We start from the raw sequence: 14551 nt of genomic DNA, 5'->3' as shown, positions 1-14551 counted from the left end.
CCAATTTCCTGAAATATACAATTTGGTGAAATCTACTGCAAAATTGTCTTAAATACACTTGTCCAAAAGCCAACAGCTGAGACTGGGATTATACTGTAGGTGTTGTTACTGCTTGAAATGTCTACTTTTCTGTTCACCAAAACACTGCCCACATTCACTCCCATCACATGCAGTGCGATAGAGATGTTTACAGTAATTTACTGTGTATTAGCCGCATTGTGTATAAGCTACAGGACAGTGGTTTACGCATGTTAAAAAAACAAAACCATATTAATACCATATTAACTGCCCCCTTGTATTAACCTTATAGCTGAAGACATTTTGCGAAATCAGTGTATAAACCGCAGCTAATAGTTGAGAAATGACGGTACACCTTTCAAGTTTTCCACTCTGCAAAGCACTGACTGTTAGTCATTTTTTTTGTTTTGTTTGTTTTGTGCCTCATTCAGTTTGCTGTTCTGATGTGGCTGTTGACTTACGTGGGAGCCCTCTTCAACGGACTCACCCTGCTCATCATGGGTAAGTTCTCAGACCTCCTCCTGGGTCTGCTGATGGGGACGGGAAATGGAGGGAATTTATTGTTTCTTTGTCGGTTGCAAAAGGATTAATGGGTATTGATGGGTTTTTTAGCATAAACGTGTAGGAAGCATTCAGTCTGAGCACCTACTGTACACACTAAATAAATACTCAATGAATAGTTTTCAGTGTCTGTCTGAATGGGGCTTAGTAGAGGTTGTTTAAGCTCATCAGCTTCTCTCAGAAAGACAGTGTACACACAGTGAGAGACCCATTACCTTTTTTATGTGAGCAGCTGAAGGAAGAACAAATACAAGAGTCAGGAAAAGGACTGTTGTTATCCTCCGGTGTATTCATTCATTCTCTCTCTCTCTCTCTCTCTCCCTCTCTCTCTCCAGCTGTGGTGTCCATGTTCTCCATGCCTGTGGTTTATGAGAAATACCAGGTAAGTACCACATCAACATGCACTGGTATAGAAAAATGAAGACGCATCAGCCTGGGGCTCAATTTTTACCTCTTGTTCACTAACACTGTACCGCTGTCTTTTTTCCCTATAGGCACAGATTGACCAGTACCTGGGCCTAATAAGGACTCAGGTCAACTCTGTAGTTGGGAAGTAAGTAGCCTTGACTCATAGTTCATGGCATATTCATTCCATGGTCTTTGATTCTCCCTTGCAGTAGTTGGGAAGTTAGTGGATCAGAGCCTAGTATAGTAGCAGTATGATAGTTTAATAGTATGTTTTACAAATCACTTCACCTGAGTACCTTGATTTGTACCTGCAGGATTCAGGAGAAGATCCCAGGGGCCAAGCGAAAGGCCGAGTAGGCCTCTAAAGTCCGCTGGAGAGGCCAGGTGCCCCCTGTCGCTCACGCCCTCCCCATTCAGGAGAAGGCTGAATGACCGGAGGGCTCCCGTACACAAACAAACGCACGCTCACGCAGACAGATATATACACAATGCATATACACACACACACGCACACACACACAGACGTGCATACCTACACTCATACATACATGCGCAGATATAAACACACCATGCACCACATGGTCACTGGAACATAGTCTTATTTCGTGTGCACTGTGGTGTTTAGAAGCTGAAGCCACGCTGTAAAAGAGAAGTCCCCACCCCTGCTGTCCGTCATAACGATAGTGTCAAAACAGCGCCCTCTGTTGCTCATGTCAAGCACTAAGATCTAGTCAGAAAAAGTACTTTGAAAAAAAAAAAACCTTAACAATGTTAAACCATGTAAAATGAAATTTCAACAAAAAAAAAAAAAAAACAGAACTAGATGTGTTTTTTTTTGTGTCGCTTTATTAAGTGCATGAAGTCAAGAGTCTGAACAAAAGAAAAAAATACCTTTCTTTCTGTTCTTTTCTCATCCTTCTTTACCTCTTTCTTCCGCTCCAGTCCCAGCTGTGCTGAAGGCGTTTCTTAGTAGTGTGTGAAGGATCTCTCCAGCTTTAGTGCTCTCCTGTGATAGTCTCTTCTTCTTCAAACAAAAAAATAAAAAAAATAAAAAATAAATCATGAAATTGAAAAAGCTTATTGTTGCCGGGGCAACGGGTGGGGCTTCTCTTCTATTGATATTCCTGTAAACATATGAATACACAGCTTGACTCTTGGACCTTTTTTTTTTTTTTCGTTGTGTTGTCTGGCACAAAAAAAGCGACTATATATAGCAATGTTTGGATTAGGTATGGTAAACTCGTATAGCGTTTGTTCTTTTGTATAACTCTTTAAGAAACTACACCGACTCATGTTTTTAGGTACCGTCATCAAAGACCACTTCTTTTAAAAAAACAAAACTGCGAGAAAGAGAGACGGGAGGAAGCTCTAGCGAGTAACGGCCAGCTTGTTGAACCTGTCCAACTTTGTACTCTGTTTCAGTGTAGTTTTTTCTTTTTTCTTTGTTTTTCTTCTTAGCCATGGACTCTTAACTATTTGCACTTAAGATGTAACCATTAATGAATGCGAAAATAAATGTTCTTAAATGTACATCAGGTTTGTTGCCTCACTCTTTACACTTCATCCTTTCACTTAGGCCTACTCCGTGTGTGTGTGTGTGTGTGTGTGTGTGTGTGTGTGTGTGTGTGTTCATCACATTTCTGACCTTTGGCATGCACAATATTCCAAATATGGAATGACCATAGATTTAATTCAGGTGTGATATTGCTGACAGACAAGAGTAATCCACTGAAAAGGGGTATGAAGTTGCCATTTGAGCACAAGTGACTATGATGTGGATGTTCAATTCTGATCTGAGAAATGCATCAACTAAACAGCAAAACCCATCCTTTCCCTGCTGATTAAACTGTAAACTGAATTGATGAGCGTCCTCATGCGCCTCAAACACCATACGCTGCGCTCCATCAGTCTACCTGAGCAGACACAGCACGCCTGCGCGTCAGGAACAGGTGGCCAAGACACAGACACTGAGCCGCTCATTGGGAGACCGGCCAGAAAGGACTCAAAACACTGGGCCACTCTCCATCCCATAGTCAAAGTCAAGAAGGACAGGTTGTTGCATAACATTGAATGTACATTGAATGTAATTATAAGTGAACAACTGGATAATAACCTGACAAATCAAATAAAAAGATACTGTTAGGTTGGCCAGGAACATTTTATTTTATAAGCTAAGTAGGTCTACTTGTCTTATGTCATTACTTTTTAATGTAACCCTCTAAATGACATATGGTGTGTCATTTCATCAATAACTATCGACTGAAGTGATTTTTCTGTCAGGTGAAATGTGATATCTACCCTGTGGTAGTGCCACAGCGATGTAGGCTACACAGTATGTATCACACCACCAGTAACTCATATTGGCAATCGGTCTAGAAAACAAAATCCAAATGCCACTGTAGTCTATTGGCCACTGAGCATGCAGCCTCTGACTTCCTATGATTTGTGTTCCTGGACATACCACTTGATATGTTATAAAATAGACTAGTATAGCGTGTGACAACGACACAAAAGCAAAAGTTGCAATAACAGTACATTTGACTACCCCGTTGAGTTTAAGCCCATAGGTAAAGAAGCCAAAATAAGCATCATTAACCGTAAAAGAATGATGTCACTCTGATAGGACGTAGTGAGCAAACAGCTCCACCTACTGCTAACATTGGAGAATTGCAGCTTGACTACACAGAAAGTGGGCCAAGAGCAGACAAAAGGGGGTGGGGGCAGAATGATTAGACCATGAGCTCATCAGTTAGCCCATTAGAGATGCCAAAGCCCCCCACTCATTAAGCAAGATGCCCTTGGTTAGTATGCTCTGTTTACGGTCTTGTGTCTTGTATAATGTTGGAATCCTCGGTTTACTCTTATCAGTGCAGGACCAGGTAGAATGCAGGTAACAAGCTTGTAATAAATACTTTTAGAACTACCAACTACATTGATTCATGTAAACAGTTCTACAACCTAAAATCAGAAAAAGTTGTGTAAAATGCGAATAAAAACAGAATGTACTGTAATAATCTGCAGATCTTGTAAATTCATATTTAGTTGCAACAAGGACACAGACAATATATCAAATGTTGAAAATGACAAATTTGACTATTTCATGGAAAAAAATATGTTAATTTTGAATTTGATGCCAGCAACATGTCTCAAAAGTTGGGACGGGGGAAACAAAATGCTGGAAAAGTTGTGTAATGATAAAGAAAACAAAAGGAGGAATGCTTCACAACAAATTAGGGTACTGGCTACATGATTGGGTATGAAAAAGAGCATCCCAGAGAGGTCAGTAAAGAGGGATATTCATCACTCTGTGTAAACCTGTGTGCACAAATGATGAAACAATGTAATTGTAATGCTTCTTAACATGGAATTGTGAAGTATTTGGGGAGTTCATCATCTACAGGACATAATATAATTGAAACATTCAGAGAATCCAGAGAAATCTTTGCAAACAAGGGATAGAGCTGAAAAACATACTGCATCAAATCCAGACCTGTTTCTGTACAGAAAATCATTGTATGGGCTCAGGAAAACCTCTGAACCATTGTCTATGTGCACAGTTTGATACTCAATTCAAAAACTTTAAACCATGCAACAGCCAAAATTGTATGGAGACATTAGAAAATACCACCGTCTTATCTGAGCCTGTGCTTTCTCCTCATAGGGTGTTTGTTTTTTTGTTACACAGGAGGTGCTGCTGGGTCTAGTGGACCCATTGCATTTTAGGCCTTTTAATTCAACATAATCAAACTTACTCACTAGATGACTTCATCCCAATTGCAAGTAATATAAACAACACATAGGTTAAATGGGTTGCCTTTACCTTTGTTAAATCACAATTACATGTATGAATAGAAGTGCCACTCGTTTTTGTTTATTTTTGTATTCAAATATAACAAAATAAGGAAATGCATCATAAAACAGTCATAACTGGAAAATAATTAACAATTGTACAAATGAAACAAGTTTTATTTATTTGAATTTCATTAGAAATGGAACATACTCAATAACATCTGTCTGAACAACACATTGAAGCCATTGAACACGGCAATTTTATACCAGACTATACCACACATGAGGGGCAGAGTCTCACTGTGTGTGTATTGCATATGTATTTTTTGATAGGGGATGGCATGAAAAGGTAAAAAGAAGAATTGATGTCTTGTGCATGAGTGACTGCCAAGCGTGTAGGTCCTGGTAGCATCCGAATCACATTGGCAGCCATGCAGTGGGGTTCATTTCTTGAGCAGGAAGACCATTCAATTCTACCATTTTTTGACATCCATATGTTGTCATTTGCAAGCTGCTGTCAGTCTAGTTCAATGTCCGGCTGCTCAACGGCTGGTCCTGCGGCTTGCTACTCACAATCTGGTCCTGAGACCCAGGCGCGCCTGCAGGTGTACGTCCGTACGCATGGGCGGATTATGAACTTTTGGGCCCCTGGGCCCAGATGTATTAAGGGCCCCCCACTAATTGTCGTATATGTGGGAGGGGGGGTTTGGGGGTCCTCCCCTAGAAATTTTTTAATTTGTTTGATGTGATTTCCTGTATTCTGGTGCATTTTGGGGATTGCCAATACTAAATTCAATCAGATTCATAGCCTACATCCTGATTTGTTGATATTGAGGCAATGATTCCATGCAAAGGCTTGGGCTTCAGGGCCCCCTGACCCCTTGGGCCCCTGGGCCTGGGCCCGGTAGGCCCGTGCAGTAATCCATCCCTGTCCGTACGCACTGTGCGTACCATCAGGCTACTCAACAGCGAGAGAACATTTCCCTTGTGTGTGTGTGTGTATTCACACCAAATTGGCCTACCATACCTTCCCAACTATGCACAGTATCCCATTAGCTGCATGCCATCAGGCTATTTACCATTTTCTATTACGTAAAGTTAGTGAACACGTTATCAAAATTAATGTGCACACATTTTGTTTGAGCAGGAGAGAGAATACGCACGCAGGCACGCAATAGGCTACTTGTTGTTTTCTTTTATTCGGCTATCTATATATGGTTATCAGCACACAATGTTGAGCTAATTCACAAGTAAGGTTCCACATTACTTTGCATAAACTTTTGAACTCAAGATGATCTTTTTAACTTCAAGAGTGTGACGCTAGACTGAGTGCTGCTCGTGTCCTGGTTTGGCAGACGGTCACCCCAGGATGGCGGCCCCTGTAGCAGTCTGGGATGTCTGGGCCACAGCTGTACCTGACGAAAGGTCAGACGCTGTCGGAGGGAAGACATCACACCAAAAATGGAAGGGATTAAATGGATGGAAGACATCATCACAAACTCACAGATCCAAATATGCAGTGTAATATTGCAATGTACACACACATACTCTCTCTCTCTCTCTCTCTCTCTCTCTCTCTCTCTCAACCAACCAACAAGGTCACATTAGTTTAAATTTTAAAGGAACAAGTCCACAGGTATTGGCACAGCCTTACACACACACACACACACACACACACACACACACACACACACACTTACATGTTATGCTTTCAGTTGCAACAGCCAATACATATTTTTGAACAAGGGCTAAGCAAACATTCCACTGTTATCATTTTGGTCCTCTGTTCCTGCAATGCCTGATTATGACCAGCAGAGGCCAGACTAGCACCAGTCCTCAGCCCTTTTCATGCACAAAGCAGACTGAGAGGGACCACAGTGTCTGGTCTGTCCCCCCTCGAAAGACAGCGCCTCAGCCAATGACTTTAAGGTCTTCGGACAGGTCACAACACCCAGACAGCACAGCTCAGCTGGGGAGACCAGCTTGAGCGCCCATTCCAACCTAACAAACCCAATTGACATGTAGTCATTTTCAAGGGTTGAACAATAAAGATGATCCCCGAAATGACACTTGGCTATAACTCTAGACAGTGCAGTCGAAGCTCAGGTTTTTTATAGGTGATTCAAAGTGACAAGCCTCAAAGCCACTAGGTTGAAGTAAATTTCAAAAGTGAAAAATCTGACCTAACAGATCCATTCTCTGCCCACTCTTGTCCCCATTCCACCTCTCCCTAATCTTCTTTCTCTCTTCAGCTTTCCCATGGTCTTTCTCTTTCCACCTCTCCTGTCTTCCTCTCTACACATCTGCCTCTTTTCTTTCCTCGCTCTCCTCCACATCTCTCTCTCTCCTCCACATCTCTCTTCCCCCCCCTCTCTCTATCTGTCTTTTCAGAGTGCACCTGCAGACACGTTCAGCATCACTTGGTCCTGTGTGTGGACTTTCTGCTCAGCTGTCATACACATCCCCCACCACCCCCAAATACACCGTGCTCAGATACACTCACTCATCCCTGGGGCCTTTACTCTTAACTTGTCATAACACATGGCACATAATGGACTTCTGTCTTTAAAAGCATCAATGGAGTGCAATTGCACACACACACACACACACACACACACACAGTTGCATTCCAGAAAGTCTCAAATTACATACACAACACACAATGATGACTGGATACTCTGATGGCCTGAAGTGACAATGGATCAAAGCCATAAACAAAAACAGCACCATCTGGCTCAAGGATATAATGGCATTCACTCTGCCTCCTGGTGTCAGGGAGGCCACACTGCAGCCTGTCTGGACCCATTACTCTCCCGACCCAGCCACCCTGCCAACGGCAATGACATCATGCACCCCGGCACATGGACTGACAGCCACAATTAGACATTGTCTATGACATCTCCTCTCCAGACCACAGTGTCTGATGACCTACCCCTGACCACACCCCCACCCTCCACTGCCCCATCTTCTCTCGTGGACACACACACAGAGGGAGGGGGCACAAGGAGACGACCCGCATCGCAGGGGTTGCCATACCATGGTGTCATGCCAATTTCCGTTTAAGTCAAGCGCCCTCTAGACTTGTCTTGGTCTGCTTGGACCCTTTTCACACAAAATCGCATACACACACAAATAAATGTAACCTTTACCTTGGATAAACCTAGTCATGCTCATTTAATAGTCTGTGCCGCTTTGAGAGAAGCAATAGGCTACATATTTGAATTCTACAGAAGAAAATACCCTTAGTCACCTTACTGCAGTTTAAAATATCCTTTTATCAGTGCAGGAGCTATGGATGTCAGAAATTGGACTACTAAGGTAAGGTAAGGTAAGGTAAGTTAACTATATTTACATAATACATAAAACACATTAAGAGGCAGAGGTTTGAGAGAATCGAAGATGCTGTTTCAGCAGGGGACAGCGATTGTGTATCTAGTGGCGAGACAGCTTCCTTAAAACATGACCAGTCATGGTTTTGGTGTCCCTGTAATATAGTCTAGCAATGTCTCAAGCAACCAGCAAAATACAACTTCCTAAAAATGAATAGCAAAAAAAGTGAATTGAAACCTTCGCTGTTGCATGCATGTACAATCCTCTCCAGTTTGGGTAAAACTGGCTTGGGCATCGTGATTAAGAAGAGGAAGTGGGAGATGAGGAGCATGGAGGGATGGTGCTCCTGTTGAGGAGATGTTTAGAGAGAAGGCCATCAGGCAGGCTCATCTGTCATTACAATCCAGTGAGGTTTGTGAGTGACCGAGTTTTATTCACAACACTGAATTCCTAGGCTACCTCAGATCTGTGCTACCTACAGTGAAGTCAAGACCAGACCAGACCAAGCCAGGCCTTTTGAGTAACACATCAAGTGTAATTGCAACATGGTGCTGCAGTACAGATACATGTCATTTTACAGCAACCACTTTACCCGCAGGAAAAAAAGGGGAAATAATTATGTTTTTTTCAGAGCTGTTCAAAGTACATAAAAGGAGGCCCACATCTCACATGCTAGAAACAGAATTAGGATCTTTAAGACCAAGAGGGGCATTTTACACGTAAGAACTCTATATTCTAGCTTGTTTGTTGTTGTTCACTAGATCTGTTTTTTATAATCTTATTCTTTTCTATTCTTTTCATGCATTGTATGATTGTTATGCTTTGTTATAGAACACAACATACCCAGATTAGGCAAAAGATGGCAAAGGTAATAGTGACAACTAATTAAGTATAATAAATACACAATATATCAATTAATAGATAAATTGAAGTTAAAATAAGTCATAATTAATCAAATTAACATTGCTACTAGCAGTATTAGACTACATTATCAGATGACAAACATGGATTCTGATTCAAGTTTTAAAATAAAAAATATCCTTATAACATGGACACTTACTGTACTGTAATGTAAAGCATTTTACTGAGACATGTCATGTTTGGGGAAAAAACATCTATGTTGTTGTTCCCTCCACTAAGAGCTTGGTTGGACTCTGGACTAATGGAGATTGCACAGAAATGGACATTGCGGAGCCAGAGAAGGGACATCTGACCGGCTGGTATAAGATAGCAGTGGGCACACCAAGGGAAGCTTCAGTGCCCCTAAAGGGACTTGTGAATCACACCAAGGCGGACAGTCCATGTTTCAGCTTCTGCGTGTCCATGGGAGAAATTGGAGGAGGTATGGGGTGATAAGGGTGGCCAGTATTCTTCCCTGTTTACGGTAACGCGTTCTAGAGTGTGTCCTCATGCTCTGATACACTGATGACCTGTGTGTTTTTGTGTGTGTGTGTGTGTGTGTGTGTGTGAGTGAGTTGAGTGTGTGTATGCGTCCTTGTTTGTGTGTATTGGTCTCTCTGTGTGTGTGTGCATGCATGTGTGTGTGTGTGTGTGTGTGTGTCCTTGTGCATGCATGTGCGTGTGTGTGTGTATATGTATCTGTGTGTGTGTGTGTGTGTGTGTGTGTGTGTGTGTGTGTGTGTGTGTGTGTGTGTGTGTGTGTGTGTGTGTGTATGTGTGTGTGTGTGTGTGTGTGTGTGTGTATGTGTGCGTGTGTGTCTCCACAGACTCATGTAATGCAGTTGTTGGACAATATTTTAACCACAATGGGGAAGAAGCCCTCAAAACACTGTGGTTGATGCGTGCAGGTGTGGACAGCCACGAAGACAACTGGGGGGCCACAAGGTAAGTTGTGTATATCGTGACATGACCTTGCATCCTTTAAATGTCATGTTCATATCCCTCCATTTTGAGATTTCTTTTTTTTTTACAATAATGTCCAGTCATTTTTTTTCTGCAGGGTTGGCGAGAACACCTTCAAGAGAAAAACAGCATGAAAAGAACGCCAAAAAGAGTCCTTCACCTAGTACTCATATTAACCTGTCAAAATCACAGCAATTGTTGTCATTTCCTTAACATAACAAACACAGGTGTAATTGCTCCAAACATTTATTTCATTGTTGTTGTTCACGATAATGTTATTGTTATTGTTATCCATTTTAGAATAGTTTTGAATCGCTTTGGATAAAGCCATCATTTCAATACTTTGACCCTTCCTATAACATCACTGTTTAAAACATGAATGCTGCGTCTGTGAGAGGAAGAACCCACCACAGCATGGCTGTTCTCTGTATGCAACATGCATGGCTGCCAGGTGCATGCTGGGAATGCTCACAATGTGTCACAATAAGCAAAGTGCATGAGGGGTTATGAGAGAATAAAAAAGGGACTAACTCTGAGACAAGATATATGACCTATGACCTTTTGTGTTCTCAGCTGTAACAGAAGCAGATTCATGATACATGCTTCCTCACATAAAATGATGCTAATTTGGCCAATATTTTCTGTGAGGTTTATTATGCTTTAATTAAAAGCTGTTTTATGTCTTCAAATATACTTCAAATAGTAAAAAATAACATATTACCACCTATTAGTGCTTTTGTCTTTATTGTTCCTTCGGTGGTTTTCATTGTAATTTCAAATCATTTCAAGATTTGTTCAATCATTTGTTTCAATATGATGATATTGAGCTATGCATAAACTTTCCATAACAGAACATTTTAAGCCATAGGTCACAGATGTTTCTAATTCTAGAATTTCAGAAGCATTTTGATTCAGAATCAAAAAAGCTGGCATCATTCTCATATGAAGTTGCTTACATTCATTTGATCTGTCATGCTGTTATTAATTATGACCGCCGCGCAGCGAAGCGGCACTGAAAGACCGGGGTACACGAAACTTGGTGGGCATGTACCCCCACATGGATAGCATGGAACCATCGTTTTTCGTTTTGATCTGTAGCCCCCCCGCTGGACTGGACCCCCCGAAAGGAGGGTAGGGCAGACACAGTTCTCTGTGAATATCTTGAGAACTGTAGGGCCTAGGATGACCAATTTTTTCCGTATGTTTGCCTCCAGGGGTCATGTTAACCCATTCCATGTGCACACATGTGCATAAACAGATACACATGCACACACATACATTTACAGTAATCAAACGTATGACACATACTCACACAGTAGACATATGTACGCATGCATGCACATGCACAAACACACATACGCAGGCAAACACACAAGCACGCACATACACACACACACACACGCCCACACACATAAACATAAACTTGTACACGCACACATGCACACAATTCAAGAATTTTTCCCGTCATGTACTTCCTGAATTTTTGGTCATTGATACCCGGGACACCGAACCACCGGGGTACATGAAATTTGGTGGGTATGTAGCCCCACTAGACTTTTACGGAAAAATTTCATTTCGTCCCCGGGGAAATTCGTTCCCATTTCTTCTTGAAGCCAAAATAAATCTGAGGATGTTTATCGGACATGCTTGGTTTTTACTGCAGGTACGTTAATCTTGTAATATCAATAAGGACCTAGGTAATGTTACCGTTAGCGTTGGTTGAGTGATGGAGGCCCATTTGATTGATTGCATTTGTAGAAAACTATAAATGCGGTTATACCAAGCAAATTGATAGCAGCACTGTTTGTATCTTTCGACTGTCATTTATTGCACGTGCTACAAAATCATTCTGTGCAATGGAAGATTTACCAACGTTACACCTGTCTGATACATGTGTGAGACTGAGACGCCTGTTTATTTTGTTTTAAGTGCGTGCAGGGTGTGAGAGGGGAATCGATGTGATTTGATTCCAGCTTGGTAAATCTCAATCGGAAAATTAAACAATATCGGGTGCCTATGGACTAGGCTGGGTGAACCCAGCCTGATCTGCCCGCTATTTATTTTTTGATTTCTTGATTTCTTTGAGCTTGATCTGATGAAAGCCAGACTAGCCATGGACCTCAGTTACACAATGCAAGGGAACATGAATCAGCCTATATTTGCACAAACAATAACGGACAAAAGCTCTTCAACTTTGGCCCGTTAAAATGTGTATGAACAGACTAGCGACGCATTTCATCAAGGCCCATTTGGACATGTCAGTTATTTGCACCACTGGTTAGATGTAAAACAGCATTTCGTTTCAGACTACTGTTACTTAATTTGTGCATTAACAATAACGTTTCAGACTACTGTTACTTAATTTGTGCATTGACAATAAAGTAGCCTATCACATGAACTAAAGATGACTAAAATCTTATGTAGAAGAAGAAACATTCACAAAAAATCCATCCATCCAAAAATGACCTTTGTTTTTGATAGCTGTTGAAAACGGCATGGAACTGACAGAGATGTTTTTGTTTATAAATACATAAAAAATAAATAAATAAATAACATTATGCTGATACCTTTTGCTTTTCCCAAATACAATGTAGCCTACAGGTGTAAGTGACCTTTCATCAATCCAGTTGCAATGGATGAACTGTGATGAACTGCCCTACTTGTGATTGTTTAGAGATTTTAAAGGTTTTATAACAATGCTACATCTTCTTTGGCTATTCTACAATCTATTCACCTTTTCAGCACCAGTAGGCTACTTTCTGTGCAGCCGCACACACACACTCAGGCATGCCAAACAAGCATACACAAAAGTTTCAAGAGTGGGGGATGGAGTAAAATATGGAGACAAATTGAAGTGTGATTTATTTTCACGGAACGGATGTACAGGACTGAGTCATATTTTGTACCGCTATGCGGTACATCTAGTTTTTTTATTCCTTGGTCAAACTAAATTGAATTGAGTATAATTGGCTTTGTGTGCATGGAGAGTCTCTGTTTTAGCCATATCAGTCGTAAGCCATCCACCAATCTCCCGAAGGACTCTCAGAGGTCAGAGTTGGAGTGTTCGTCATGGCCTCCGGCGAGGCCTTCCTCGATGTGACACCAGACGACAGCGTCACACCACAAGTCACGAAGATCTAAACACTCACACGGACACACATGCACACGCACGCAGGCACACACACACACACACACACACAAACATACTGTACCCACGTGCATACTGTATAGGAACAATAATTCTGACACAGACACACATGCACACACACATAAACACAAATGCCCATGTGCACAACAAATAATAATACTGACATATACTCACAAGCAAACACACACACACACACACACACACACACACACACACACTCACTTCCCACAATCACTTGATGCAGTCTACATGCACAGGCCAGTAAACACTGAATCACTTCGGAACGAGGCTCTGAAAAGGACATTGCAGCCACGCCACACAATCCCACGGTTGGTTCCCGGCGTACCGGACTGTCAGAAAGCCTCAGATCATCCACCACAGGCCTCCATCCATCCACGTCGATGTAGAAAGAAGAAGCTACGCTTTTGCCCTGGTCAATTTGATATTGAGGATTGCACTTATCTCCTCTCAAAGCCTTATCTGCCTGGGTGGCATGTAAAACCAGGGGCAGTTCATTTGTGCTGACTGCTCTCTTTGGTTTGGCTAATAGTGCTCACACGAGAGGTTAGCCGCACTGACAGGCACGAAGAGCCACTTCCCTAATTTCTGTCTAGACATGCGATCGAGATGACCACAGATGAATAGGTGGGTATTTTTTTTTTCTTTCTGAGCATTAGACACTGCCATTGAAAATACTGGTTCTGGAACCGAGTCTAAGTTGTGGATGAGGCGGCATGGTGGTCAGACCCCAGACATGAGGAGGTTTCAGAAAACCCAATTGGACATGTGTTTTCAGGAACACGCCGCCGTCTGGGATTTGTTCTTTTGAGACGTCCCGATGAATTCTCTTTTCCTGGGCTGTTTGTGCCGACCACTCCGCTCGCTTGGCTTGGCTCGTTGAACAACGGGAGGCCTGGCCACAGTGACCAGGAGCAAGTGACAACAACTATAAAGCTTTATCTAGGAGTGTTCAAAATATAAAGACTCTCTGACATTCAGACATTCAACCCTTTCTGACAATCAGACATTTTGACATTCAAAGCCTTCTGACACATTGTAGCCTACTTCCCTGGCATTCAAAGCCTTCCAACAAATTGTAGATTTCTAGACCACTTTCCAAAGATATTTCATGTTTGGTGAATAATTTCATAGAAAAAGTACCATGTGAAACCGTATTTGCATTTTTATTCTCTATTGTATTAGTAATTGTAGTAACTCCTTTATGACTTTGAAAGATTCTGAATCTTTACTGTTGTTTTCACCTAAAAGAACATAGCACAATCTAAAACAAAAGTCTATTCAAGTCACAGTTTGTTTTCCTAATTACTGTCACTTTCAAATACAGTACTGATTATTTTAGTCATACACAATGCATTCCCAATGAGTCACAAAAGTCAGCATCACCATCCAACTGACAAATGAGAAGCGAGTCAT

General features: G+C 41.7%; 2 protein-coding genes across 3 annotated transcripts in view; both read left to right on the top strand.

Annotated features, from left to right (window-relative positions):
- Positions 1–2517, top strand: part of rtn1b (reticulon 1b) — a 59106-nt gene extending 56589 nt beyond the window's left edge. The window contains 4 exon segments of the mRNA XM_042094221.1: positions 450–519; positions 915–961; positions 1074–1132; positions 1302–2517. Coding sequence (XP_041950155.1) covers positions 450–519; positions 915–961; positions 1074–1132; positions 1302–1344 — 219 coding nt within the window. The 3' untranslated portion in view covers positions 1345–2517.
- Positions 2518–8752: 6235 nt separating this feature from the next.
- On the top strand, positions 8753–10121 carry LOC121711782 (avidin-related protein 4/5-like). Of its 2 annotated transcripts, XM_042095622.1 has the most exons (5): positions 8753–8825; positions 8938–8974; positions 9247–9448; positions 9834–9951; positions 10067–10121. In XM_042095622.1, exons 1-5 carry the CDS (start codon positions 8776–8778, stop codon positions 10101–10103), a joined length of 444 nt encoding a protein of 147 aa, XP_041951556.1. In that variant the 5' UTR covers positions 8753–8775; the 3' UTR covers positions 10104–10121. The 2 variants fall into 2 exon arrangements, with proteins under 2 accessions (XP_041951556.1, XP_041951557.1); XM_042095623.1 differs by lacking the exon at positions 8938–8974 and having other exon boundaries at positions 8754–8825.
- Positions 10122–14551: the final 4430 nt, after the last annotated feature.

Source organism: Alosa sapidissima, chromosome 6 (genome assembly GCF_018492685.1).
Source record: "Alosa sapidissima isolate fAloSap1 chromosome 6, fAloSap1.pri, whole genome shotgun sequence".
NCBI classification, from domain to species: Eukaryota; Metazoa; Chordata; class Actinopteri; order Clupeiformes; family Clupeidae; genus Alosa; species Alosa sapidissima.
The sequence above is the reverse complement of the archived record's forward strand: the minus strand, read 5'-3'. Positions and strand labels throughout refer to the sequence as shown.